Source organism: Ambystoma mexicanum, chromosome 9 (genome assembly GCF_040938575.1).
Source record: "Ambystoma mexicanum isolate Mex_15411 chromosome 9, UKY_AmexF1_1, whole genome shotgun sequence".
In the NCBI taxonomy this organism is placed as follows: domain Eukaryota; kingdom Metazoa; phylum Chordata; class Amphibia; order Caudata; family Ambystomatidae; genus Ambystoma; species Ambystoma mexicanum.
Genome location: NC_090931.1, coordinates 360,667,671 through 360,694,985, shown reverse-complemented (window position 1 = coordinate 360,694,985; position 27,315 = coordinate 360,667,671). Strand labels below are relative to the sequence as shown.

At 49.2% G+C, this 27,315-nt stretch overlaps 1 protein-coding gene across 2 annotated transcripts in view; it reads left to right on the top strand.

The window, feature by feature from the left end:
- The window catches only part of MKS1 (MKS transition zone complex subunit 1), a 927,592-nt gene that overhangs the window by 135,284 nt on the left and 764,993 nt on the right, over positions 1 to 27,315 (top strand). For both annotated transcript variants that reach the window (XM_069614786.1, XM_069614787.1), the window contains exon 5: positions 18,676 to 18,773. In XM_069614786.1, the coding sequence (XP_069470887.1) occupies positions 18,676 to 18,773 (98 nt within the window). The remainder of the gene's footprint in view (positions 1 to 18,675; positions 18,774 to 27,315) is intronic.

The window sequence follows — 27,315 nt, the reverse complement described above, 5'->3', positions numbered from 1 at the left end:
GAGAAGTGACTAGGCCTCCAGGGGACCTCAGCACGGAAGAGAAAATGGAACACGCTGAGAAACCCATGAAAGACATCACAACCATGGAAAAGGGCTTTGCAGCCGTGCTACAGGAAATAGGGGAAATGTGATCTGACATAAGCCAAAAATGTGAGAAAATGGATCAGAGAGTGGACAGAGTGGAGGACAGGCTACAACAGTTGGAATCCAACCAATCATCAGCAATCTTGGAAGTGCAGATGGATACTATACTGGCGGTGCTGGAGAGGAAAGACGAAGAGAGAGCCCTTCGGATGGATGACTTTGAGAATAGGGAAAGGACGAATAACCGCCAAGCGGAGGTATACGCCGTGTGGTTAGGGACGTGGTTCGCCTTCGGTTTGGGAACGAGGCGACAACGGAACCCACAATAGACAGAGCACATAGAGCAGGGGGCAGGGCTGGGGGGCCCTGCTCCATCCTGGTGCATTTCCATTATGCTGAGAAGATGAAAATCTTGGACGAGGCCAGGAAAGCCAGCAACATCACTTACAATAACGCTCGAATATCTATTTTCGCAGACCTCTCCCCTTTCACGCTGTCAAGGCGGAGACTATACCGCCCTCTAACGCAATGCCTAAAGGAGAAGGGGATTTCATACCAGTGTGGGTAGCCCTGTTCCCTCTCGTTCGACTACATGGGGCAGCGATCGTGCCTGGTAACGGAGGATGACATCAGAGGAGCGATCTGGGAATATGAGGAAGCCGACGGTGACCAGAGACAACCTATGCGGAAGGCAACAGGGGCAACAGCAGGAAAAGGAAACTGGAGGGACAGGAGAAGAATTACGGGCTCTAGAAAATTTAAGAAGCTGAACACCCCTCTTCCTCCTCGCGACGAGGGCTCGAGAGATTCCAGTGGATGGCAGGAAACCACAACGGTACTGAGGAAGCAGAACTGAGGTCTCAGTCCGGAAGGGGGCGCGGTCCCCAACAAACAGCAAGTATGGGGAGATCCTTTGCTAAGGGAAAAAGCCTGGAAAACACGGACCAGGGGTGTGGGAAAGGGGGGGGATGATAGGTGGGGGGACTATGGGGGTTCAAAATACGAGGTTGACCCAATGAGGCCCTGCCGTAGTGGGCTCGACAGTTTTCCAGTCAAGCACCAGGAATGGGTAGACTACTTGGCTGGGCGCCGGGGGAAGGGGGCGGGAGGTCACAGGATGTGTTGTTTGAAGGGAGGGCGGAGCAGTTGGGGTCATGCTTCACCCAGGGTAAAGGGAAGAGTGGGAAGGAAGGAGGGAGGGAAGGTGGGGTGCAAACAGTTTATTAAGGGTTTCGAGCAAGCAGTGGTTCGCAATGGCGAAACAATGGCAATGGGAAATAGAACGGGGAGATAAACCAGGGATGATGGAAAGTGAGAAACTTAAACTCGGAAATGGCTGATCACTTACCTGTGCTGGAAATAGGCTCCCTGAATGTCGGAGGGATGAACTCTCCCACTAAAAGATCCCTAATAAGCAGGGAATTTAGGCGGGTGAAACTAGAATCCCGCTGGGCAAGAGGGAAAGAACCAAGCATTTGAGGGGAAGGGATAGGGGATATTTTCTATGCCTCACAAATCTAAAAAGAAGGGGGTGGCTATTTTGCTGGTTAAGGACCTGGGTTTCAGAATAGAGGCCTTGCAGAAATATCCGGAGGGTCGCCATTTGTTCCTCAAAGGTAGTTTACAGGTAACACAAGTAAGCGATATATGGACCAAACAAAGGTCTGGCCCAATTCTGGGAGGAAGTAAAGCATAAGCTCCAACTCTTCATTGTAGTCTCACTGATAGTGGGTGGGGACTCCAACGTGGTACTAGACCCACCGAGGGACAGGAAAAAGATATCCCTCCAGGCACCCCAGGTGGCCGATGACCCCCACCTCACAAAGTTTCTGCAAAAGCAACCAAGAGCTGGGACTGGAAGATACGCTCCCGTGCACGATCACAGGAGACCCTCCATACATGTACTATTCCAGGAAACACAAATCCTTCTCAAGGAACAACTATATCCTGATAGACGGCTCCCTCCTTCCACATGTGACGGATCACAGGGTAGACCCAGTCCCCTGGTCCGACTGATGGGAGGCTGGGGTCGACAACGGAAGGGTAGGTGGAAGTGCAACAACGCTCTACTGAAAGATATGGATATGGTAACCGCTAAGTCGGTGCTAGAGAACATCGTGGAATATTTTGTATTGAATGAATAACGTGGAAGTCTGCCCACCCATACTATGGGATGCATTCAAGGCGACTATACCGGGGGGGGGGGGGGGTCCTGATAAAAATAGGAGCTAAAAAAAAAAAGGGAGAGGGAAACCCAGGAAAAGGCCCTCAGAAAAAATAACAGAACTACAACCGGGGCACTCTCCGGGCGGCTCTACCACCCCAGCACAGGTTGCAGCAGTTGACCAGTACAAGATCCAACTGAAGGATCTTCTGCTGAATAAAATGGAGAGGAGCCTCCAGCTCTTTAAACAGAAATATTACGAAAAGGGGGACAGGGCGGATAAAATACTAGCGTGGAAACATGAGGTAGGTCCAGAAGAGCAGAATGGTGAAAACCACGTAAACCAATGCGGGGTCACTAAGACACGACACCCTGAGCATCGGCGATGCCTTTCGGCGTTACTATGAGAGGCTTTGAGTCTGAATTTGGGGGTGACAACTCCCAAATAGAGGACTTCCTTAAGACCATACTGATACCAGGCCTAGCGAAGGAGGCTGCTGACAACTTAGAGGCCCCAAAATCGCAAGAGGAAATAATTCAGGTTTTAAGGGGATGAAAAGAGGTATGACTCAAGGGGAGAATGGGTTCTCAGTGAAATTCTACAAAACCTATCGCTCCACACTGGCCCCCTACCTAGCGAAAGTGTTTAATGCAGTCCTCTCAGGGGATATCTTACCCGAAACAATGATGGGAGCCATCATAGTGGTACTACATAAGGAAGGAATAGGCACAACTGAATGCTCCTCCTACAGACCAATGTCGTTGCTTAATACGGATGTCAAGATCCTAGCGAAGGTACTCGGCGAAAGGATGGAGGGGATCATGCCGGCCCTGAGCCACGGAGACCAGGTGGGGTTCATAACAGGGCGCCAGGGCTCTGACAACATCCGGAAAATTATAAACCTGGCCCACTATGCTCCGATTTCCAACCTAGATGCAAGTTTACTTTCCCTCGATTCGTAGAAAGCATTCGATAGAGTGGAATGGAGGTACATGATGCTACTCCTCTGGAAGATGGCATTTGGGGAACATATGAGAAAGTGGGTAGCTGTGCTGTATAGGGCCCCCCACAGCCAAAGTACAAGTAAACGGAGAGCTGATGGCCTCCTTTAATCTATCCCGGGGTACAAGACCGGGATGTCCGCTGTCCCTCTTAATATATGCCCTTACAATGGAACCCTTGGCTATAGCAGTGAGCACACACCGGGGAATTTAAAGGGGTCAGGTGGAATTCAAACTTGCTTTGTTTGCAGACGATATTTTGGGATATTTGGTGGAACCACACCTGTCACTCCCACCCCTCCTTTTCCTAATAGCAGCCTTTGGGGAATTCTCAGGGCTGAAAATTAATAGATCACAATCCATGATGCTCCCCATTCGTGTTTGAGACACAACCTTGGAACGACCGGACACGTTCATGGGGATTAGAAAGCCTCAATCCGCTACCTGGGCATTCACCTTACTAAAGATCTCTAAAAGTTGGCACCGGCCAATTACGAACCCAAAATGACTGAGATCAAGACAGATATCAAACGATGGGGTAACATGATTTTTCCTGGTATGGATGAATGACCGCAGTAAAGATTAATGTCTTACCGAGACTTATCTCTTTACGGCCCTCCCCATGCGAGTCCCAGACCAGATATTTAGGGAACTCCAGAAAGTTGTCCAGGCATTTATCTGGCAGGGTAAGACCCCAAGGACCAAGAGAACTACTCTCACCCTCCCTAGGGAGGAAGGGGGTTTCGGTCTGCCAGACTTCCGCCATTATTTTAGTGCTGCACAGCTCTGGGTCCTCCTGGAACACATGAAAGATGACAACGGTACATATTGGACTTACTTGGAAGACATGGACACCCACCCTCTTAAGCTACAGGACCTCCTCTGTGCCCCCCCCCCCCAAAAGGCCATCTTGAGCAAGATATTGAATCACGCAACCCTGGGGGTATTGTGGTTCCTGTAGAGGGAGGGGGTACAAACTGAACATCTGTTAACATGGCCCTCTCCAATGGCCTCACTATGGGACCCTGTATTTAGGCTGGGAAACAGGGGATTCAGTAAAGTGCAGTCCTGGTCAGACAAAGGTATGGAAAGGGTGGGTCAACCGTTCCCGAGAGGGAGAATTCCTATCATATGAGAAAGTGGCGGAAGCTCTGGGCCCGGGGATGATCTCAATATTCGAATATCTCAGGCTGAAGGGTTTCTTATCCAACCAGAAATGGGGGGTGGGGGGAGCTCCAGAGATCATTGACACCCTTCGAAAAAGTATTTGACTCGGCGGATTCAAGGAAGGGAATGATGTCTAAATTGTATAAGATAATAAATACCAACAATCTAGCGGAGAGACGGGGGGTTCTGTCAATATTGGAATGGCCTAGCTCGGGAGGAGCTCACGGAAGAGGGATGGAACAGGGTTTTCAAAATAGCTTTCCATGGCGGACATGGAGCATAACCTTAAAATGTTCCAGGGATGGCATAGAGACCCACTGAAATTATCCAAAATGTTTACAGGGGTTTTCCCAAAACGTCTGAGGGGATAAGGGGCAGGTCTGATCAAGGGGTGAAATGTGGTGGCACTGTCCGCAAATACACAAATATTGGGAAGATTTGAGGGGATGGATGGCGGAGGTCACAGGGGAATTGCTACCACAGAACCCATTAACAATGCTACTGGGTCTTTCCCCCCCCCCCCACCTAAGGATTCGGACACGCATAGATACCTCAGAATGTGGGAAACCATGTTAAGGGCAGGGAGTGTAGCCATGGCGCAGAAATGGAACAGGCCAGTGACCCCAAGTAAAGGAGAGTGGCAGAACAAAGTGAAAACATGTTCCTCATGGATAAGCTGACCACTCCGGTGAATGACGACCCAGGCACCTTCCAAACAGAGTGGGACGGGGCGAGACAGAAATGGAGATGGGAAGTGCACTGAAGGAATGACCAGTCCGGTGGGCAACGGGGAGGGGTGGAGGTGATGTGGCGGGGAAGGTAGGAGGGGGGGGCAACATCCAGCTCAAGGTGGCGCAAAGTAGAGTCACAGTGAGAGGAAGCACCAACTGTGAATTCAAGCTCTGGAAACATCATCCCCGGTAGGAGACGTGGACTTTTAACATATCACCCACTGTTCTGGACCAATGTCTCGAACTCAAGATACCACTGTTTATGGTAACTGTTGTGGGGAGGGAGGGGGAACAGTTAAATGTTATTAGGACAATCAGGAGGTCAACAACCTCTGTTTCAACAGTTAATGTTTTGCATAAATGCCAATAAAAACTAAAGTAAAAAAATAAGAAAACCTGGAAACCTTGCATCTAATGCGGCTAGTCTCGGGGCCAACACACTCTGCTGTTCACACCCTAGATGCAATCTTCTGTTCCCCAGACCACCTCACCACACTACCACTACGCCTGCTTGTCTGGTCAGACCACTCTGCCATCTTCTTCACCCTTTCCTCTGTGGACCCTCCGGCAGCTCTGGGGCCACTAATGCAATCTGCTGCTGGAAGGAAATCAAAGTGACTCTCGAGCTGGTAGATACCCTACTCACTGACCTGACCTCCACCCCATTACTCGGTTCAAATCACCATCTCCAACTTCGATCACTGGCTTTCAGAAGCACTTGCCTCTCTCTACCCCCACACCCCCATCAGATCTTTCTCTAACTGTCAAGACCATTCACCGTGATGGGTCACCCAAGCCCTCAGAAAAGTGAAAACCTTGAACCATATCCTGGAGCGTAGATGCTTTGCAGACCCATCATCCACCAGAATGGCCTGCACCTCCCAGCTAAAACTATATCATGCAAAAATATGCAAACCTAGAAAATCTTACTATTGGAACAGAATCTCCAAAGCCCTGCACCCTTTGAGGGAACTCTTCAAGATCATCTCTGAATTTAATGTCCCTGCCTGCACCACCAACACTCCGAGCCGCACCCAAACCCTCTGTGACTCTCTCTCTCAAACCACTTCCACAACATAGCACAAGAGCGACACAAATCCATCCTCTCTAAGACCTCAACACCCTTTCCCCCCCGCCCTTAAACACCCCTCCTCGGCCACGACATCAGAAACATCCTCCAACTTTTCTCTACCTTCTTACCCTCCACCCCCATGAATTCCTCGAGCTACTATCACTCAGCTGGACATCAGGATCCCATGGGGACCCCTGTCCTCTCCTCTCTGCTAAAAGAAATCTTGACCGCCTCCTGTGCCGGGGACCTCGGAAGATCCATCATCAACTCATAACTCACTTCCGGTATCTTCCCAGAAGAAATGAAGACCCCCTAAATCAAACCCCTCTTCAAAAAAACCTCACTCAACCCTCTTGTCCAGACCAACTACAGACCCTCTCAAACAACCGCTATATAGCTAAATTAACTGACATTGTGACATGCACACAACTATGCCTCTTCTCAGAATCGGACAATATCCTTGACTCTGCTCAATCTGGCTTCAGACCTCTACGACAAACTGAATCATGCCTAGCCACCATCTGTGACATTCTTAAGAGACACTCAGAAGTGCTGCCCTAATCCTACTTGACCTCTGGGCAGCGTTCGATACCATTGACCACGCCATCCTCACCAAGAGACTACATACCCTCCGCATCAGGGATACAGCTATGAATTGGGTATCCTACTTCCGCTCTAACAGATCTCAAATAGTTTGCATGCCTGTGTTCTCCTTGGCTCCCTTCCATGTCGCACACGGAGTACCTCAAGGTGCCTCTCTTACCCCGCACCTCTTCAACCTCTCCCTGTGCCTGCTATCCACACTCATTCAATCCCATGGACTATCATTCTACAATCACGCAGACGATGCCCAAATCATCTTAAAAATACCAAATAGCCCTGTGCCTACCTCACCGATATCGCAACCTGCCTCTGAGAAATTGAACGGTGGATGACGGCCAACCACCTTCTACTCAATCCAGGCAAAGCCAAGATCATGCTATGTGGTAAGACGGATGTATACGATTTGGCCGTGGCACAATTGTTCGCGGCCAAATTGACTGTGCTCTATTCGGCGCAAAGACCATTTTGCTGCTGCCAAATTGGGACAAATTTAAACCCCCCGCCCACATCCCCAAAACACTCCCCCACCCACTACTTACCTTTTTGGTGTCTGCTTTGTTTCTGACCCTGCGGCGCCGGATCCATCCCTCATACCAAGGGTCAGATAAAATGCTGCAGGCTCCACTTTTTTTTTTTTCTGTTTCCATTTCATCTCTACCAACTCGATTCTGAGCTAATTCTCTTTTTTAATTTGTCAATCTCTTCAGAATCCTTCAGAGCCGGTTTCCTTGTAACTTCCAATACATTCTGTAATGTTTCGTAACACTCTGGGTTCGCTTGTAAATGTGACCATTCATCCATAAATTGATTACATTGGCAATTGTAAACCCCAGCGCTCACTGAGACATCTTCTAACTGAGCCACGCTTTTGCGTGATTTTGCCAATTCTCTCTGACACACTCCATGGTTTATTTATCATGACTCCCAATATCCTACACCCTGTGTAGGATGGACTAAAGCTTCGCACCCAATCTGATTTATACTGTTCTGTGATTTCTTATCACAATCAAAAAGCCTGACCAGACACGGGTGTAACACTGTGCCACCTTCAAAAAATGTTCAGGCACCTCCTTTTCTATATATGAAATTAGGCGTTCTCTCCACACATTCAATGTATCTGAAAACCGCACCTCCCGTGCAATGAATTTTAATTCTGCGTATTCACGCAGGAATGCTGCAGTAACCTCGGACATGGTGCACAGCGTCTGCGCAAATCACAAAGTCTCAACTGACAAATACAATATTGCCACTTTTGACTGATGCACTAGCTAAACGTTCACCGCCAACACACCAAATATATAGGAAGAAATAGCCTCATCCTTCCTTCCACTTTTTATACCTCAGGCACATAGCTAGAGAATCGTCGGGCTTTAGACTATACCCTTCTGCTAAATACTAATTTACCCACTGGACGCAATAAAGACAAACACCCTTTTCTCACAGTTGGTGAATTTATCTCATCAATTTCATTAGCAAGAAACTAACCACTCAATTAGACCACTTGTTAAGCATGAATACACTTACGATAAACATTTATCATTAGGAATATGTGCAAGAACACATTTCATCTTTGGCATGGCATGGCATGTCATAGCATGTGTTTTTCTTGGTTAACCTAGATTAATTTGTTGTGATAGCATTCGGATATCCGTTCTTTGCCAATCTCCTTATCGTTTTTATCATTGTATGGTTATTAAATTATGAACCCCACCCCACCCCCCCGCATGAAAGGACAACCTCACCCCAGACCTTGAATTCAGGCTACTCCATTAATCCTTTGGTACCTTAAAGATCAAGGGAATGTCGCCTTTCATGTCTACTCTGACACGATGCCAAATACCCTGCAGAAGGGGTTCTAATTGATTGCTTGTCTAGTCACCATCCAAATGAGTATTCTGTCTCTCAGAAGACAGCCTCTCTTTTGGCTCGCAATCTCCCATCCTGCAGCTAGTTATGCCTCAGCCAGTCTCTCCCAGGACACCACCCCGGATTCGAACCACAGCCATCAGAGAACTCGCTAGGCAACTCCCACTCCCAGCTAAACTGATCAGCAGCCCAACAGACGATCCTCACCAAAGCTCTAGCCACACATCACCACCCTCTCTCTCACTAAGAAGTCTCCTTCTCCCTTTTCTCTGCCTCTATTTCAAACCCTCATTGAACACCTCCTCCTCTATATGAATGTGTATATTTTCTTTAATATTTGCCAGCTTTTTTTCGTGATGTCACCTCTGGCCATATCACATACCAGAATCTTCCAGTACTCATCTCGATCTCTCTGTGACCTTTTGAGCAGCGTTCCACTTAGCACAATCTCCCAATAATGTTGCATCTTTCACTTCTATACCTGCCCCATTCCTATTTTGTATGAACAATGAGCGTTCTATTTTCAAGGCCTATCGCCGCTGTTACATTGCTCTGCACGCCATGAATCTTTCCTTCACTTTCAGCTTTCAATTCTGTTTTATTTTCGGAGGGTTTGAGCAGCGTGGCATCTTTAACTCTGAGGATTCTGTGCAGTTCTTGGCTAGGGTTACAGGAGTTGTAGATTTGGTTACCATAGAAGATTTTTTGGGCTTTTCGAAATTTCTCACTGGTAGAGAGGTGGGATTTGTTCTCCAAGTCCGCTCCAGTTGGTGCTTGAGGGTTTTAAGCGGTTTGAGGTGGGCAGTGTACCACTTGGGATTGGAGCACGGTCTCTGAGGGTTGCGAATCATTGGAGTGAGGGCGATGTGGGCACTGGAGGGCCACTGATCGAACAGTTCAATGGAGGGGAGCCTTCCTGGAGTGAAAGTGAATTTAGAAAGGAGCTGAGTAGACCAGGGTTAATACTGACATTATTCCAGAGAGGGACGAGGGAGGGAGAGGTTGGAGAGGGGGAAGGTTGGTGTGATGGGAGCAGGGGTATGGGGAGATCTGCAGGCAGAAGATGATCGCAGAGTGATCTGTCTAGAGTCGAGGGCGGGCGGTGGGTGCATAGTGGCTAACCGGTTCATGGAGCTAAATACAGCTTCAAGGGTGTGTCCTGTGGTGTGCGTGTCGGTCAAATTGAGGGCTTCTTGGTTGTCAGACAGAGAACAGGTCATGGGGTTTGAGGGAGAGTCAACCAGATGTTGAGTCTCTTAATATGCTGAGAGATGGATGCTGACTTTTATTTTGTTTTAAACTTTCTTTTTCAATTTTCATGAAACATTACAAAAACAACCGCACCCAAATATGGGTGCAACAATAATGCGCCATCCAAGATCCCCCCACCCCCGACCCTCCCACTACCAGCCCTTCAAGACCACCGATGTATTTGAAGTTTTGCAGACAGCACCTCCTCAGACGCTAGCCTGTGCTTCAGAGCGGACTAGGAAACTAAGTCTTGTACGCTTTGTCTTTCTGGCGAGGACGATGTAGATTCCTCTGCTTCGTTGAGTAAGTATACGATTAATGGGCCCCATACATCTGGGGGTCGGGCGTGCTGAGGTAATGTCCTAATAAAGTCTGTCTCTACCTCCTGGCAGTAAAGTAAGTCTTTGCGCCAATTTTCCGCCATTGGGATCGGGCCCTGACCCCATGACATGGCTATCCTCCTGCGAGCTAGGGTCAGCAGAACTCCTGCCAATTTCCGTATTGCAGGTGAGAGTTGCTTGGTCATCCCAAGCAGCGCCACTGTTGGAGTGGGTTGTAGTTCTTCCCCCACAATTGCCGATGCACTCTGCATGACCTGTGACCAGAATGTGGTTAGCATGGGGCAGTCCCACGCCAGGTGGAAGAAGTCGGCCGCCGGGGCACCACATCTCTCGCATGCCGCTGCAGAGTCTGGTTGCTGTAAGCATTTTTTTGCTGGAGTGAAGTATGTTTGGTGCAGGAAGTTGAAGTGGATTTGTTTAAACAGTGTGTTTAATGCAATTTTTTGCATCTGCCTAAGGATATACGTCCATTCTTCATCTGGGATTGATGCGTGCAGGGATCTTACCCATCTCATTTTCGCTTGTTTGTTAAGCGGTATCGTGTCTGTTAGAAGCAATCTGTAGATGGAGGCGACCAGTCTTCCCTCACCTTGTGACTGAATCACATTGTGTAGTAATGGCCAAGTTGGTGGTTGCTGTGGGAATGAGGGGAAGAGTGCTTGGAGGGTGTATCGGAGTCTGAAATATAGGAAAGTGTCTAGAGAAGTGACACTCCCCCTCTCAGTTGCTTGTTGGGGCGTAAGAAAGGTGCCTTCGTTGAATAGGTCTCCCAGCGTGTTGAACTGTAGTTTCGTTACCCATTGATGGAAGACCCTTTCTGATGTCAGGGGGATCCCTGGTATGAATTTGATTGGGAGGAGGGGGGAGAATCTGACCTTAACATTATATCTTTGAGCCATTTTCAGAGTATTGTGGGGTACTGGAAGTTGGCTGATAATAACCACCCTCAAGAGGTGGGGAGTCGCTAGAGCTCGTTCAATTTGCATGTGTGGCCTAACAAAATGTGTGGCATACCAGTGGCCAAGAAACTGCGCCTTGGCCGCCCAGTAATATCGTTCCATGTCCGGAAGAGCGAGGCTGCCACTGGATACTGGCAGTATTAACGTTGTGTAAGCCACTCTTGCTGGCTTGCCTGCCCAGAGTAGATCTAAGACTAGACTTTTATTCTTCTTCAAAAAGGACTGTGGCAATATGACAGGTATATTGGAAAAGAGGTAAAGTAGCTTTGGGAGAATTACCATTTTTACCAATGAGGCCCTCCCCTATAAAGTCAGTGGAAGTGCCTTCCAACCGGTTACCCTCTCCTGCAGTGACTTCAATGCTATCTCCTAGTTATCCTGAAATATATCTTGGTAGTTTAATGACATTATCCCCAGATATCGCACATGTGAGGTCTCCCATGCAAAATGATAGTCGTTGGTGAATGGCTTGGTCGCTGGGGTTAGCGGAAATATGATTGATTTGTTGTGATCGATTTTTAGGCCGGAAACTGCGCTGAATTTTATTACTTCCCTCATGATCGGGTTCAGGTTCTCACTAGGGTCACAAATTAATAACGCTACATCATCTGCATAGAGGGATATTATTAGCCTATGCGGTCTGAAAGGTCCGACCTCTGTGGAGTTGCTGGGAACGCAGGTTGAAGTCAAGGGGCTCCATTATCAGTGCAAATATCAGCACTGAGAGCGGGCATCCCTGTCTGGTACCGCATTGGAGAAAGATCGGGGAAGATTTTGTTGAGCCAGGAACAATGGTGGCTTGGGGTTTGGTATATAGCAGCAAGATTAGGTTAATTAAGTGGGCCCCGACGCCTAACTGGGTAAGCACTGCAAAGAGGAAAGGCCATTCGACTGAGTCGAAGGCCTTCTCGCGTCGAACGACTGCGACGGCCTGGTGGGTGGGATCGAGTGCCTCAATGATTCCGAACGGCCTTCTGATGCCGAAAATCGTGCTGCGTCCGGGCACAAATCCTGCTTGGTCTGCGAGCACCAGAGCTGGCAACAGGGGGGAGCAATCTGCGGGTCATTATTTTTGCCAACATTTTATTATCTAGGTTTAGCAAAGAAATAGGTCTGTACGATGTACATTCCTCAGGAGGCTTGCCTGTTTTGTGTAGTAGGATTATGTTGGCTTCGCGAAGGGTCTGCGCAGAGACTTGGTGTCCAGCGCCTCCTCATACACCCCCACCAGAAGAGGGGCCAGAGAGTTTGCAAAGGCTTTGTAAAATTCCCCTGCAAGGCCGTCGGGCCCTGGGGCTTTAGTATTGGGTAGGGTCTAATCACCTCTAAAATCTCCTCTATCGTAATGGGTTCGTTAAGGGGTTCACGTAAGTCTCACTCTATCCAGAAAAGTTCCGTGTCCATTACGTATTGGAGTTGTGCGTGGAGGGATACAGTTCTTGATTCTCCGTATGTACCAACGTGCCTTGTTTGGTGCGAATCCTTTCAAGCGTCGTCTGTTTCTTGTCAGCGTTAATCAATTTCGCGAGGAGGGTTCCTGGTTTTTGGCCTTCTCCCTATTGACGGATTAGTCTGCCTCGTCCTAGAAGTTTTAGCTCGCGTTCTGCTGTGGTTCTAAATGAAATTAGCTCTTCTTTAAGTGCCTCTTGGGTGCGTGGATCACTTGTGACGGAGAGCTGTAGTTTGAGGCGTTTCAGTTGCTCTTCACTTGCAGCTAGTTCCTGCCTAATCTGCTTGAAGATGCCATTCTCTTTAGCCAGGCACACTCCCCTGACGAAGCACTTCAGCTTTTCCCATAACATGCCTGCCGAGGTAACTGTTCCCTGATTTGTTTCTATAAACATTGTGATTTCGTCTCGCAGCTCGGATGCGAACACCTGGTCCTTTAGCGTTCCCGGCTTAAATCGCCACTGTACTAGGTTGGGGTTTAGTGACGGAGGGGTTGCAGTTAAGTGTTACAGCAGCGTGCTCTGAGAATGTTTTAGGGAGGATTTGGCAGGGGCCTCATAGGAAAGGGCTTTTCGCGCAGACCAGCAGGTAGTCGATCCAGGAGCTTGTGTTGTGAACTGCTGAGTGGAAGGTGTAGTCCCGCTTCTCCCAGTTGCTGTGCCTCCATATGTCCACAAGATCACAAGCCTTACAGATTTCCTGCACTTGTAGGCCAGCCCTGGGAACTGCCATAGTTGTGTTCCGTGATTTGTCTTTCACAGGGTCTAAAACAGTGTTCAAATCCCCTCCCCAAATGATTGTTGCGGAGCCAGTCTCAGTAAGAGGTGTAAGGACCGAGTTGAAATGATCTGCTCCATCTAAATTGGGCCTGTAGGAGTTGACGAAAATAACTTCTTTGCCTACCATGATGCCCTTCACCAACAGCGTTCTGCCTTCAGTGTCTTTTTCGGTTTTTATCAGACGGAAGCATGCTCTGTGACTGATCAAAATAGCTACACCTCTGGCGTAGGATGAGTATGAGGAAAATACCTGTGGCATCCCCAATTCCGGGCCCAGTGATGTTCCTTTCCTGGGAGGAGATGCCTTGGATCATGGCCACCTCAGGTATTGTAGGATTTTCCTTGTTTTGGATGGAAGGTTAACCCCCCCCCCCCCCCCCCCGATGTTCCATGTGACGACCTTGAATTACTTGGTGGCTTCCTTTTATATAAGCAGATTTTGTCTGGCAAGTTCAGAGGGGGTGTGAGGCTGCACGAGGAGTGGGCACCAAGGGGTGCAAGAGATCCTATTGCTGGTCCGCGGAGGTGACCTGTCACTGTGTAGCAGAACGGAGGACTGGCCGGGGCTTGATGTCCGGTGGCGCATTCCTCATCCCATTCCCTAATACTCTTCCTTTCATGGGCAACCCCCAACTTGCCCGTTCGGAAACCCTTTTGGGGTATGGACCGCATTGGTGCGGGTCTGTCGCCCGTTCCCCACCCTTTACAATAAACTGGTAAACAAACTGTTTGCTGTGCAAGGGGCACTAGGGCTTCCCAAGCTGCGTGACCCAGGTAAGTTTAATTCAGATATCAGTTTCGGTTAAGTTGCTGTATTTTGCCAGTGAGTTTTCCCGCCGCTGCCCTAGGCTGGTTATGTCAGGTTTCTTTGGTTATTTTCTCTTTGCATGCGTGGGCGGTTAGAGATCAGCGCGGGGCATCCAGCCAGATCTAGGTATGCATTTGTTTCTTCAGGTGACTGAAAGAAGTCGACTGTGCATCCGTGTTGCACTCTGAGCCGTGCCGGAAAGTGTATTGAATAGGCAATTTGGTTATCTCTAAGCCTTTGTCTGGTGGCCGTGAAGGTTCTCCTCTGTGCTTGCACCGCAGGAGAGAAGTCTGGGAAGAACTGTACTTTGTCTCCATCATGGTGTAGCTCCCCTTTTTCCCTGGCCAAGCAGAGAATTGTATCACGATCTTTGTAATTGAGTAGTTTTACAATGATTGGCCTGGGAGGGGCTCCCGGAATGGGTTTGGTTGCTGGGATTCTGTGGGCTCTTTCGACGACAAAAATGCTGGAGAGGGCCTCGCGCCCGAACAGAGTGGTACACAGCGCCTCCACAAAGTCTTCCATTTTGGATTGTGGTTGGTGTTCCCTTACTCCAATAATTCTGATGTTATTTCTCCTGGAACGGCCTTCCAAATCTTCACTCATTCATTTGGGACTCCAGTTGTGACCCTCTGGTCATGAGGGATGCCTTGCCGTCATCTAAGTTGGATACGCGGTGCTCAACCTTGTTCAGGCGTTCAGTGTGGGTGTCAAAGCGATGTTGTAGGAGGTTGACCTTGGAGGACAGTCCATCCATCTTATTGTTTAGGCTCCATATGCCCGCTTTCAGATCCAGAAGGAGTTCCTTGATGTCGGTAGAGCTTGCACCCTCGTCCATCTCGTGTGTCTTGTCCATTGGGGGTTCAGGTTCTCCCAGCAGTCTGGGTATCTTGGGGGCTGATGTGGTCTCAAAGGTAAGTTTCCTCTGTAACCTATCAGTTTTCCCCATTCTATTGGAGCCTAGAAGGCAGCCCCGTGCGGTGGTGGGTGTTGATGGGTAGAGGCTGTGGCGCTTGATGTCACTCAGGGTATTGGTGGTCCAATCAACGTGTGGCAACAGCTCTTTATGAGATCACAACACTCTAAGGAGCTAATGCAGGATGCTATGTCTGTTATTGCCTGGGAGTGTTGCTGCATGCTACCAGCTGTCCCTTGATTGCTCACTGAGGAGAGGGGGGGGTGAGTGTTACTCGTCAGGTGGGGGGACCAAGTGTGCGCTACCATGCGGCGTGTCTCTGTGGGTTAGGGTTGTTCAGTCCTCCTTCCTCTCTGTGGCCCTGGGGGGGGGGGAGAGGGGAGTCTATGCTGTGTCTCTCCGCATGGGACCGGGAGATCCTCTCGTGGGCTGTCCATGCGGGCGCGTGGCTACCCCAGCTGGGGGAGGAACGACCATACACTCGCCGCGGTGTCAAACAGCTGCTGTGCGCACCGTACCTTCACTGTACTGCAGGTTGTGCGGGCAGCCGCAGGGTTCCTCCGGCCGGCTAGAAGGCATCACTGTTGAGTAGTCGCTGGGGGGGGGGGGCCTCCGCTCTCCTTCCGGCCGTTCTTCCACTGCTTTTGCTTTACCCGCTCGGGACGGGAGAGAAGAGGTGGGGGGGCAGCCCGCCGCGTCCGCCCCTGTGGGGCTGCTCACCGCCACCTCTGGGGGGCAGCCGGGGTATGCGTGACAGCTTTCGTTGGGCCGGCGCTCACACACGCTCCCGCTGCAAAGCTAAGTTCCATCACTCCCGCAGCCTCCGGCCCGTGGCGCAGTCAGCAGGCCACAGCGACCGCCGCGGCTATGGGTCTCTGCAGCAGCGGTGTCGCGCCTCACAGGGGGGCCCTCGTCCAGGTGCCAGGCTTCTTCTGCTGAAGCTTCTCGCTGATGAGGAGGTGGGTGCACCCAGTCCGACCTCGGTCCACAACCACTGGACCAGATAGCGGGGCGGCCTCCCCAAACCCCCTTCACCCCCCCCGCACCAGGTCCCAAGGTGCTGCCTGGATGTCTGGCAAGCGGCTGGGCTCCCGCAGCCACGTCAGGTCTCAGGACTGCGGGCGCGGCATTCGTGGCTATAGGGCTCCCGATTTTGCCCCCGATGCCAGTGGCAGGCTGGGCGACACCCTGTCTCTAAGGAAAAGATGCCGGGGCAGGGCGGTAATGCCCGAAACAAGCAGGATTGCACAGGATTAATACCGGGCCTTGCGGGAGCTCACGCAAAGGTGGCCATCTTGTTTGGCCCTCTAGCGCCCTCTCATGGATGCTGACTTAAGGTGGCTGGTAGGGTGTCGGTCACTAAGGGAGTCTGTAAAGTTCCTGTTGTGGCTAGGGAGTCTGAATAAGAGTAGAAAGCTGTGGGTGACGGAGGGGGAGAGTTGTATCTTTACTAGCAGTGATTCAGTCAGTGCTGCAGGATACGTTATCCTTGAATAGGACGGAGGGGTGGTGTTTGTGGAGGATGGCCAACCCTCCTGCTCTGCTGAATCTATTCTGTACAATCAGGCGGTACCCTACGGGGAATGCCTTGTGTGTTATAGGTCCGTAGTCGTCGGAGAACCAGGTTTCTGTGATGAAAAGGATGTCCAGTTTTTTGTCTGAGATGAAGTCGAAGATGTTGCTTTTTTTTTTTTTTTGGGACTGATCTGGCATTGAGTATGCGAGAGAGCGGGTTCGGTTTCTGGAGGATGAGTGTGTTAGGAGAGAAAGGGGGGGGGCGTTGACATGTGCGGTGGTAGAGAAGGGTGGCGAGTGTAAGGGTCTGACTGTGTGTGTGTGTGGGTGGATGAGTGTGTTGGTGTAGGACCGTAAGGTGCTGGGGTGAGGAAGGGGAACGTGTCAGAGGAAAGGATGGGTGGGTTCAGAGGAGGACATTGGGGGGGAATTCTGGGGGTGTAGTAGGTGGGCAACTGGTAGGGCTAGGGGGGTCTGGGGAGAGAAGAGAGCTATGACAGGGTTGGGTGGAAGGAGAGTATTGGGTGGAATAGTGTGTGAGTGGTATCTCTGATGTAGCAGAAGAATGAGGATGTGAGTTCCTGAGGTGAATGAGCCTGCGGCTAGTAGATGGAGCCTGTTTCACCCTTGGTACACTAATCGTCTAAGGGAGCTGGGATTACAACCTAAAGACCTGTGGCCTTTTCTCACTGAACTCATGGACTTTCTACCTCTGTCTACTCTACCAAGTGGTTAGTGTTGAAAGGGGATATGGGATTATGCCTTGCAGACACCCAGCTTGATTCAGTCTTTTCCTTGCATGCTTACTTTCTCCTCTCATTCACGGCTGTCTTCCGCCCTCTTCCTCCAGGTGCACCCGCCTGTACTCTATTCCACCTCTGTCCCTTAAAGTCTCTCCTGCCTCCTAGACCTCACCTACACCCTTTGATGTTACACCTTCCTTCTCCTTACTACTACTCTTCTCTCTTCCATGCCACAACACCCGCCTCCGCACTACTGCTCCTCCCTCCACACCACTAGAACTCGGAGATCTATGTGATATTTCCGAATATTAATGCCAAAAAGACAGATTTTGTAAAAAACGTTTTTGGGCCGGTTGGGTGCAGCCTTCAATATTAGAAAATATTACAATTACGAGGGTTTTAACTCCCCCTGACTTCCTGCTTCCTGTGGCATCCTTTTATCCCCCTCCCTCACCTGATTGGTTCTCTGTCCCTGGCCAATCTGGCCTGATCTTCCCGAGCCGATACGTGTTGGAAGAATCAAAGGTTACAAGTAGCAGGCTAAGCTCCACCCACTTAACGCAGCCTCACCACGGAATATTGATGGAGCCCTCTCAGCTATCACTTTTCACCTCAGTGGAAGACCTGGCTCTGGATTTCTTCCTGCTAGGCTTCCCACCGACTGCTGAGAGGGGTTCCCGTGCAGATATAGGTCACTGATTGTAAACAACATGGTCTGAAACAGAGCTCCCTCCGCCTCACTGGCAGCAGGCTATCAGCCGCTCTTCTCCTCTGGTTACCTCTACTTGCTTTAACATTTGAAGGTTAACACCTTTCCCCCATGTCATTCTGAGACCTGGAAGCCCCTGTCACTGCCGTTTATTTCGTCAAAAGTATTCTAAAATTGTCAATAGCAGCATGCAACGCAATAGCAAGAACCCCAGTAACAATGAGATGGGAGCGCATGCCTGAAGTGTTTTTGCTTACTAGACACATTACTAATGTATTTTTCTTATTTTATCTCTTCATTCAGACACACAGGGCCAAGTAAAGTTGCCAGGAGATCGGAGAAGCACAACCACTGTGATTCTTTTATCTCACTGAACAGTTGCAATGAATAGTGCCCCAATTCTGAATATCAATCCTGACTCTGCATTACTTTAAATGGTCTATCTACCATACGTTCAATGTGTAGACTTGCTCTGATGTTCAAGGCTAACCTACGCTCATCTCTCTTGCTTCTTAGCACTGCCAGACAGTAACCAGTTCCAATCATGAAGTGCCATCATACTTGGCCGAAAGGATGGCCAATGTGAGGAGGCGACGGCAGGAGCGCAAGCCCATGTGAGTAAAGGGTATTGAAAAGTCTGTCTTAAGCTATAGCGCACCAATGCTGATACTGTCACTGCAGATCGTACAGTGTCTGGTTTATATTATAGAGGACTCAGACATGGTATAAGGCACTTTGGGGTTAAGGCACCAGATTTCAAAGAGACTCTAGTTTAGGGCACAAGGGCTTAGTGGACCCTCGGTTTAAAGACTTGATGATCAGTCCCTGATTGAGGGCTCCATGTTTTTGGACTAATTTTGCTTTGACATTGGGAGTCAGTTGTGGGGAATAAACCCTGTTCTGAAATGCATGAGTTAACTTCACGTTTTGCTTGAACTTTGTGGTGCCCTCACTATTTTTCCACAGTGGGTTCCATAGATCGCAGTGGGAACACACCTACATTTTCCACCTTTTGTTTGACGCAAAACCTGGGCTTGAAGCCCTTTGAACATATTTAGTAGCCTCACTTGACACACCAGTTTTATAGACCTTACAATTTTAGGACAACAGCAATGGGAGACAATAAAATGAAGCTGACTGTTCGTTATTTTTAACATAGCTTTGTTCTTCTTTTTATTTTATTTTTTAAATCTGCATAATTACCATGGAACAATAAAAATCTCTGCTGGTTCTGACTGTATTCGAACCAGTGACTGTCCCGCTGTTCAGATTTCAAAAAGATGTGCATTAACCCACTTGCGCATCTTGTCAGATTAATAGAGGACACTAATAATTGTATTTCTGATAACTTCATTAGTGTTAAAAGTAGCTGTAAAGATTCCTAGATGCTTTATTATTTTTTTCAAAATCAAATTTGATCTTTTGTCAATGACAAGCATTGAAGCAGTTTACAGCATGTAATATACTGCATTTTAGAACCTTTACTCCCCACGCCACAATAGCATGCAGCAATTGAAAATACAATGAAAAAGTCAAGCATCAATGTGATCTAGCAAATATTCTGATTCCCCCGGACAGCAGGCTATTTCCCATATTTAGCAAAATAGGAAAGCCAAATCTCTTCCACACTAGTCTTTGACTCATTCAGGGCATGTTAGGTATTCCATGTCATAGATTCCCCTAACTTTCCGAACCCATTCCTTCTTCATAGGGGTTCTATTGATGCTTTATTTTCAGCTCTGGAAGCAAAATCTTTGTAATAGCTCAGAGGGTTAAGAGTGTGCAGTAGAGATGTAGCTGCCAGTTTCACATAAATCACTGCAGTGGGCCAAAGCAACAAAAAGAAAGGCTGAGGGAGAAAAGGTGTGTGATTATTTAACCATTTTATATAGTACGCACCAATAATAGTAGTGCGCACCAATAATAGAATGACCTGCTGCAATATCTAAGAAAAGTTGCCGAAGGGAGTGCGGCCTGGTTGTAGGCTAAAATTGGCTTAGCCATGTGAGCTCCGCAGCCCTGAGACGATAGAACAGCATATGTGCCTCTCATCAAAGGTGTCAGACTCCCTCAAGCACAGAATGACTGCACTGCAGAACTTTTTTTATCCAGGCGAAGCACTTTAATTTAATTCCGACTGGAAGGCCACGTTACACGGACCCGGGCCACAACAAAATGGCCATCAGGAGTGTGAACGTTTAGCAGGCTCTGCTGACACACTTAGCCTGGCTTGATCCTGCATCATACTGAGGTTGGCACTATTGTTGGAGACCCGCTTGGACTCATGGGTGGCCGTGGGGAGCAGTAACTCAATCCCCAGAAGTTTGCGAGCACCACAGTCTACTGAGAAGACACTTCTGGCTTGCCTTTGCCTTTTTGCTGCCCGCAATGTAACAGCCTCATCCGACACGTTGTCCTAACTATTTGTCACCTGAGGGTGTAGGAATTGTCTGTGTGCCATCCCCAATGGGTATTTGCTGATTTAGAGAAACTAAGAGTGTGTATTTTGGAGTGTATTTGTGTGTTACTTATATATTGCCCCTTCTGAAGAAGGCTTATTCAAACTGACTGTTAAATAAATGAATAATTGTTTAATCAAGAAACCTTGAGTATAAGTGTTTATTTGGATACGTGTCACTGGGACTCTGTGTAACCACCCTCCAGCTCACATTGACCCCTCTTGAGATAGGCCTAGCTGCTCAGCCACACTACCAACCTGTGTAGTACAGACTTATACCAAAGGTTGGGTTCCTATTGCCAGCAGGACAAGGTTGTTGTAGTGCACCCAAAGGGTACTGCACCAAATCTTGCCTAACAAAGGCGTAGGGGCAGAAGATACTGCGGACGGGTTGGCACGTTCCCTGCAGATTTTGAAGCGTTCAGCCATGTTGTTGGATGCATTGGACCCTTGTGCCTGAATGTGGGCTCTTTCTTTGGCACAGATGGAGGGTCTGTAGTGTCTTTGGATCAGTCGTCAGGCCAGTTTGTCAGAGGGTGTGCCTGAAGTGTGCCACTTCCATTCATCAGCCCTGCACGTTTGTGGTCTGCAGGTTCGGAGTCATACCAAGTGTTAGACTTGGAGGCAGGTTTCAGGCAGATCCTCATGACTGGGGCAAGGATGTCAAGGGTGTTGGTAATGGACAGATATAGGTTGCTGAGGGCAGAATCAGTGGTAGTCTGTGTTGTGTGGGCAAAGGGGAATGAAGGTGGAAGAGAAGGCAGCAGCTGACACTTGTTTCATCGGATGGATGTTCGTCAACGAGGTTGCAGCGCTTTATGAGGAGTTGTCACAGGGCCATAGGGACCCAGATGAGTGGTGAGGAGAGAGTGGTCAGACCAGGAGTGAGGGGTGACCAGGGGAGTAGAAAGGGTGAGGTTGGAGTGGATGATGGCGTCTAGCGTGTGTGCAGCAGAATGGGTTGGGGCCAGAGGGAAGAATGGAAAGGGATAGGGATGAGCAGAGGTCAGTAAAGAGGGTGGTTGCTTTGCAAGGGGAGTGTAGGTGGAAGTTGAAATCACCTACTAGTAGCAAGTTGGGGGTGGTAGAGAGTAGGGAGGAACAGAAATCTGCCCACTCAGAGGAACAGAGAAATAGTGCCTGGGGGCCTGTAGATGGTAGCAATGGTCAAGGTGGTGGAAGGAGAGATGGCCAATTTGCATACTAGGCTCTCAAAGGACGAATAGGGCTGAGTGGGTAGAATGGAAGAAGTAATCCATTCTGGGAAGATTAGGGCAACCAGAAAGAAATGGCTGCTACAATGCAAGACCTCAAAAGTTAATTCTGAGAGTTGTCTCATAATGTTCAGCAGAATTAGTTCAGACAGGGGGGGAGCTGGAGGCAGCTTGAGGCAGCCTTCTGCGATCAAGCAGACTCCCACGACCAACTAGAACAAAGAGTTGCTACGTTGGAAGCTTATTGGTGCTCGGCCGAGGAAAAGATGGAAAATGGAAGATGCAGAAAACCGGTCACGCAGAATTAATAATCGTATTAGGAGTACCGAAGACAGTAAGAGACCGGGAGTTGGAGTCTAATGTCCAGGGCTTGTTTCAGAAAATATTAGGAGATGCCGAGGTGGATCTTACACTAGATCGTACACATAGTGTGCTCAAACTTTCAACTGTGGCAGAACCTCCTCCAAGACGTTCTAATGCACGTCCACTTCTTCAAAACCAAGACCTCCTCTTCCAAAAGACTAGAACGCAGTGAGGTGTGCTCTATGAAGGAGAGTCTCTACAGTTGTCACAAGGAAAGATCCAAAGGTGCCGGATGATGAGACCGCTCACCAATTGGTTTATTGACACAGGCGTCCAATATAGATGGGGGGGGGGGGGGAAAGGGGAAGTTCCCATTTCGCATTTTATTCCAGCTCAAGGGAGTTGAGCTTCAGTTCACTTCCCTCCGTGCAGCGATTGAGACCCTAAGGGTTCTAGGTGCTGAAATGCGCCTCCTTGATCAGCGAGAGCAGAAGGGAGAGAAGTGTGGACTCTGAGGGCCCTACCTGAGAAACAGCATCTAAAACTTGATTCTTGAGTTACTGAGTTATATCAATGCTCTATGTGATGCAGCGCAGGTTGCCCCCTTTCTGAGTTCTGTGAGGTGTTGTTCACAGGGTTGGTGAGACTTCTAAATGCTGTTCTTGTTAGAGTTCACATATAATTATAAGGGCATTGGGAAGGGGTTGTTATTTTTGTGCTTGTTCTGTTTTTCTTTTTTTTTGCTAAATTCTGCAAAATTGCTTTCTACAGTTTACAAGGTTGTCTAACATATGGGGGGGTCTTTGAGTATTCTCGAGGGGCGGACTCATAAAACAACCAGATCAGCTAATGGCCAATGGCCCAGTTGAGGGTGACAAGACCTAAAATCAGTGAGATGGCTGATTTGAAAGTAGTCTCGATAAATGCTCAAGGGCTGAACTCTCAGAGGAAGAGTGTGTTGTCTAAATTGGTAGAGCTCAAGGCCGATATCATTTTTCTCCAGGAAATCCATCTCTTGCAGCGAGACTGGCTGAGACTCTGCTCTAAATGGTTTCCCCACCAATGCTTCGCCTCTTCTCACAGAAGAAAGCTGGGGTTGCATTCCTTTTAGCTAAATCCCTGCATTTTGTGAAGATGATTGTAACAAGAGATGCCCAGGGCAGATACCTGGGTCTACACATACGAATAGAGGAAGAGATCTAACCTTGGTTTCTATCTGTGGCCCGAATAAAGCAGGATCTCTGCTACGCCCAGGTCTTTCCACAAAATGCTCAGTTCCAACAAGGGGATCTTGAAATAGGAGGGGATTTCAATGTAGTGCTAGATGCAGGGGTTGATAGATCGGGCCCTGGAATCCAATCCGAAGCATAGAAAACGGTCTCCCTTAAGATGGCTGTGGCGGATATGCACTTGGTGAATGTGTGGAGACATCTCCTTCTCCAGCATGTGGTCTGGCATGGATTCACATGCTCATGAATATTCCCAGTCGTCAGGCTGGAAATCCTTGGTAAAAGAAAAAACAGTTTTGCTTTCACTTTAAAACTGTATTTCTCCTCTAAACCAATCACTGTCCTATGGGTCTTAATGCCCCCATACAATAACCGTATTCTCCCTAAGCTCCACCCCTGGTGACCATCTTGAGATTTTTACTGCATGCTTCAGTGTTGCGAGTCCTCAAGTTGCTCTCTGAGCTATTTTCGTGTTTTTTGGATATTTAATCCAAAACAGTTAACGTTTTGACCAATTATTGCTTAAATATCTTCGACAAAGGCCGGGAGCGGGGATCCGCTACTGGCGAAGATCTTTATCCACTGTCGGATCGTCATCGAAGTTTCGAGAAGGCCTTCGCAACTTTTCAACCATGAGTGAGGAGAAGGATAGCCGAAGCCTCTTCAAACTCTGCACAAAGTGTCGATTAAGGAACATCTTCGTGGAAAATCGGCATCATAAATGCTTGTATTACCTGCATCCGGACCACGATGAGTAGGGATGCAAGGTGTGCTGTGGTTTCTCAAAGAAAACTAAAAAAGACTGCTACAGCAGACAGTCGACGTGGTTCAAGTCAAGCAAGTCCACTGACTCAGCCGCGGCGCCAGAGTCCAGCCTCATCTAGGACTGGCTGGTGCGAGGAGCAAACTCCCTCAGAGAGGAGGTTGAGATTCTTTGAGGATGCCCTGCTTGTGGGGTTCCAAGAGAAGGCCAAGCTCTGTGGCGCTAGCGCCACTGGGTTCACCGCTGATGCGGGTCCCGAATCGGGCAGAAGGCGTTTGCCATCACCAGCGACCTCTACGGTGAGTATAAGATCGGAAGGGTCCTCTTCAAAGAGGAAGTCCCCAAACCTGGCAAAACTCTGTCTGCAGATAAACAGATGAAGGACAAATTCGGGGATGACTCGTTGAAGCTGGCAAAGACCTTGCAGCATGTCAGGTCAGCGGAGTCGACGACTGCACCGTCGACAAAAGCAGTGATAAGCTCATTGTCTAAGTCATCGACGACCGCTGCAATAGCGCTGAAGGAGAGTGGGGTCAGCGAAGGAGGTGGTGGCCCCTGCACTAGTGTCCTTACCCCCAAAGCGAGATGCAGCTGCGGAAGCAGCGACGAAGGTGATGGCCACTCCGGAGTCGGAGATGAACCCAGGGGGCGCACAAACCTAGCAGCTTCCCAAGAAGAAGAGAAAGATGGTCCCTCCGGTGGAGCTTCCCTGGTATGTGCATCAGTGGGCTGTCCCAGACAGACCAGAGCAGATCCACTCGAGTACTGATGAGGACAATGATCTGCAGGACGATTGCTACACAGATCACGAGGGGTCACCTGCTTGAAAGATATTGCGCTCTGTTCACCCCCTAGACATAGGGATGTGTTGCTGGCTATTCTAAGGACCCTGCATACACTGGTCACCAAAATCCAACAGAGGATGCCTCTAGGACCTACGCCTTCACGGGACACGCAGGAGCCCTGAAGGCAAAGCTTGCCCCCTTGAAAGAAGACCAAAGGGGGCGCTGGTCCAACCATCATCATCATCCTCCTCCTCCTCCACCACTACCACCACCACCTTGTCATGAAAAGACCCCACCCAGAGCCCTGGACCCACATACGGACACAGCCATGGCCATGGGCACGGACACCTGACGAGGATGACGACTGCATCACGGCCGACAGGGAGATGCTGCACATGGACGAGCCCCATAGAGCCTCCCCACCCAACGAAGTTGGATCCTTCTGGATTCAGCCCCCAGGTGTTTAAGGTCTCAGCCCTCGCCCGACTTGGTGGTCTCTATAGCAGCCAGGAAGCGCTCACTGAACCAGTTGTCGGCAGCCATGGTACCTGCGGACCAGAAGTGGAAAAAGCTGGATGCAATGGGCAAGAGAATAATCTTCACAGCAGCTTCTACCATCAAGGCAGCTAATGCCCTAGCCTTCTTGTCCCGTTACCGCCGGGAACTATGGTTCAAGTTGGGTCCTATTCTGGACTTCTTGCCTGAAGACCAAGAAGGTTGAGGCACTGGAGCTCTTTCAGGAGGGGGAGGTGGCAGTGCACATCGCAGACACGGGTTTCTGCTAGATGAGGAACGGGGTGCCCCTGTGTCGTCAAGGTTGGTTGAAGGCAACTAACTTCCACCCGGACGTTCAGACTAAGGTACTGGATATGCCATTCGATGGGGAGAACCTCTTCGGAAAGGCAGTCGATGAGTCTTTGCAAGCGATAAAGGCTGTCGTCCTTTAGTTCTTCCAGAGGTAAACCAGGAAGATCCTCCAAGGGATATAATATGCCGTACCAACAGCCTCCACTCTCCTCCTCGCAGGAAGCATACAGGGGTCGTTCTCAAGGCAGCAGAGGAAAGTGGCGGCGCTGCCCGTAGGGCAGAGCTCCGACCCCCAAGTAGGCCTGAACTGGCCGTGGCCTCAGGCACCTAGGCACCCCCAGTAAGAGGCCGGCTGGCGAAGTTCGTCAGCACGTGGGAAAATATCACCATGGACAGATGGATGCTGGATGCTCTCGAACATTGGCACACCTTGGAGTTCCAACACGGGTGTCCTCGTGTCCCGACGATTCAGTGACAATAACGACACGGACCACAGCTTCTGCAGGGGGTGCGGCCATGTTGGACAAAAAGCCTGAGATGATTACTAGTTTGAAAGGCAATTTCCCGTTCTCATGGGCCTCGAGTTCTTTGAAATATCTAGGTGTCTGGTTAACTGCACAACACATTGACTTTTATATGTGGCCAATGTTCCGGCACTCATCACTTTGGCAAAACCTAGAGCTGGCACGCTGGGGGAGCTTTGAAATATCTAGGTTGGGAAGGGTAACGGCAGTCAAGATGACTCTGCTGCCTAGGCTGCTATACATGTTCAAGGTGCTTCCAATCTGGATCCCAAGGGCGATCCTTAAGAACCTCCAATCCCACATCCCTGGATTCATTTGGGCCAATAAATCCTCGAGGGTGGCACGACACATCCTCATGGCAGCAAAAGTAAAAGTTGGACTGGCAGTTCCGTATATCGAAAGCTATCTGTACACTGCTCAGCTCACGCCACTTCTGGAAAGCCAATCAGCTACACATAATCCCAAACACTGGGCAGACATTGAGCAGGATAGCCTAGGGGTGGGGTGGGCCTAACATCATTGGAGCTGGCAATCTCCAGGGGCGAGGAAACAGGGATATTGGGCTCTTCCATCAACTGGTGTCATGCTAGAATACTGGGATAAGGCTGCCCGTAAATACGTAATACCTACCTTCCCCTCCTCCCTGATGGGTATCTGGGATAACCAGGACTTTCCTTCAGGGGAAGATGCCAGATGTTTTAGTCGCTGGATAGGTCTTCTCAGCCTGGGTTAGTTGTTTGTCGATCAAAGCCCCTAACCTTCTAGCAATGCAAACAGACTTTTATGGTGGAGGATGCAAATTGATTCGGCTATATACAACTGAGACACTGGCTGGCTAATACGAAAATATTCAACCACTCAATTTGAGGATATCGTTGTAGGTGACCCCTCAGCTGGCAATGTCTCGACTTTATACATGGTGTTAAACTGTCAGAGGTTTAAACCTCCCCATGAGTATATGACTAGTGGGAGGAGGATATTGGGCAACCCTTAGACGACCTACTGTGGTACAATATCTGGACAGGGGCTATTATACTGTCCAAATCAGTTAAACTTAAGGAGAATAGCATCAA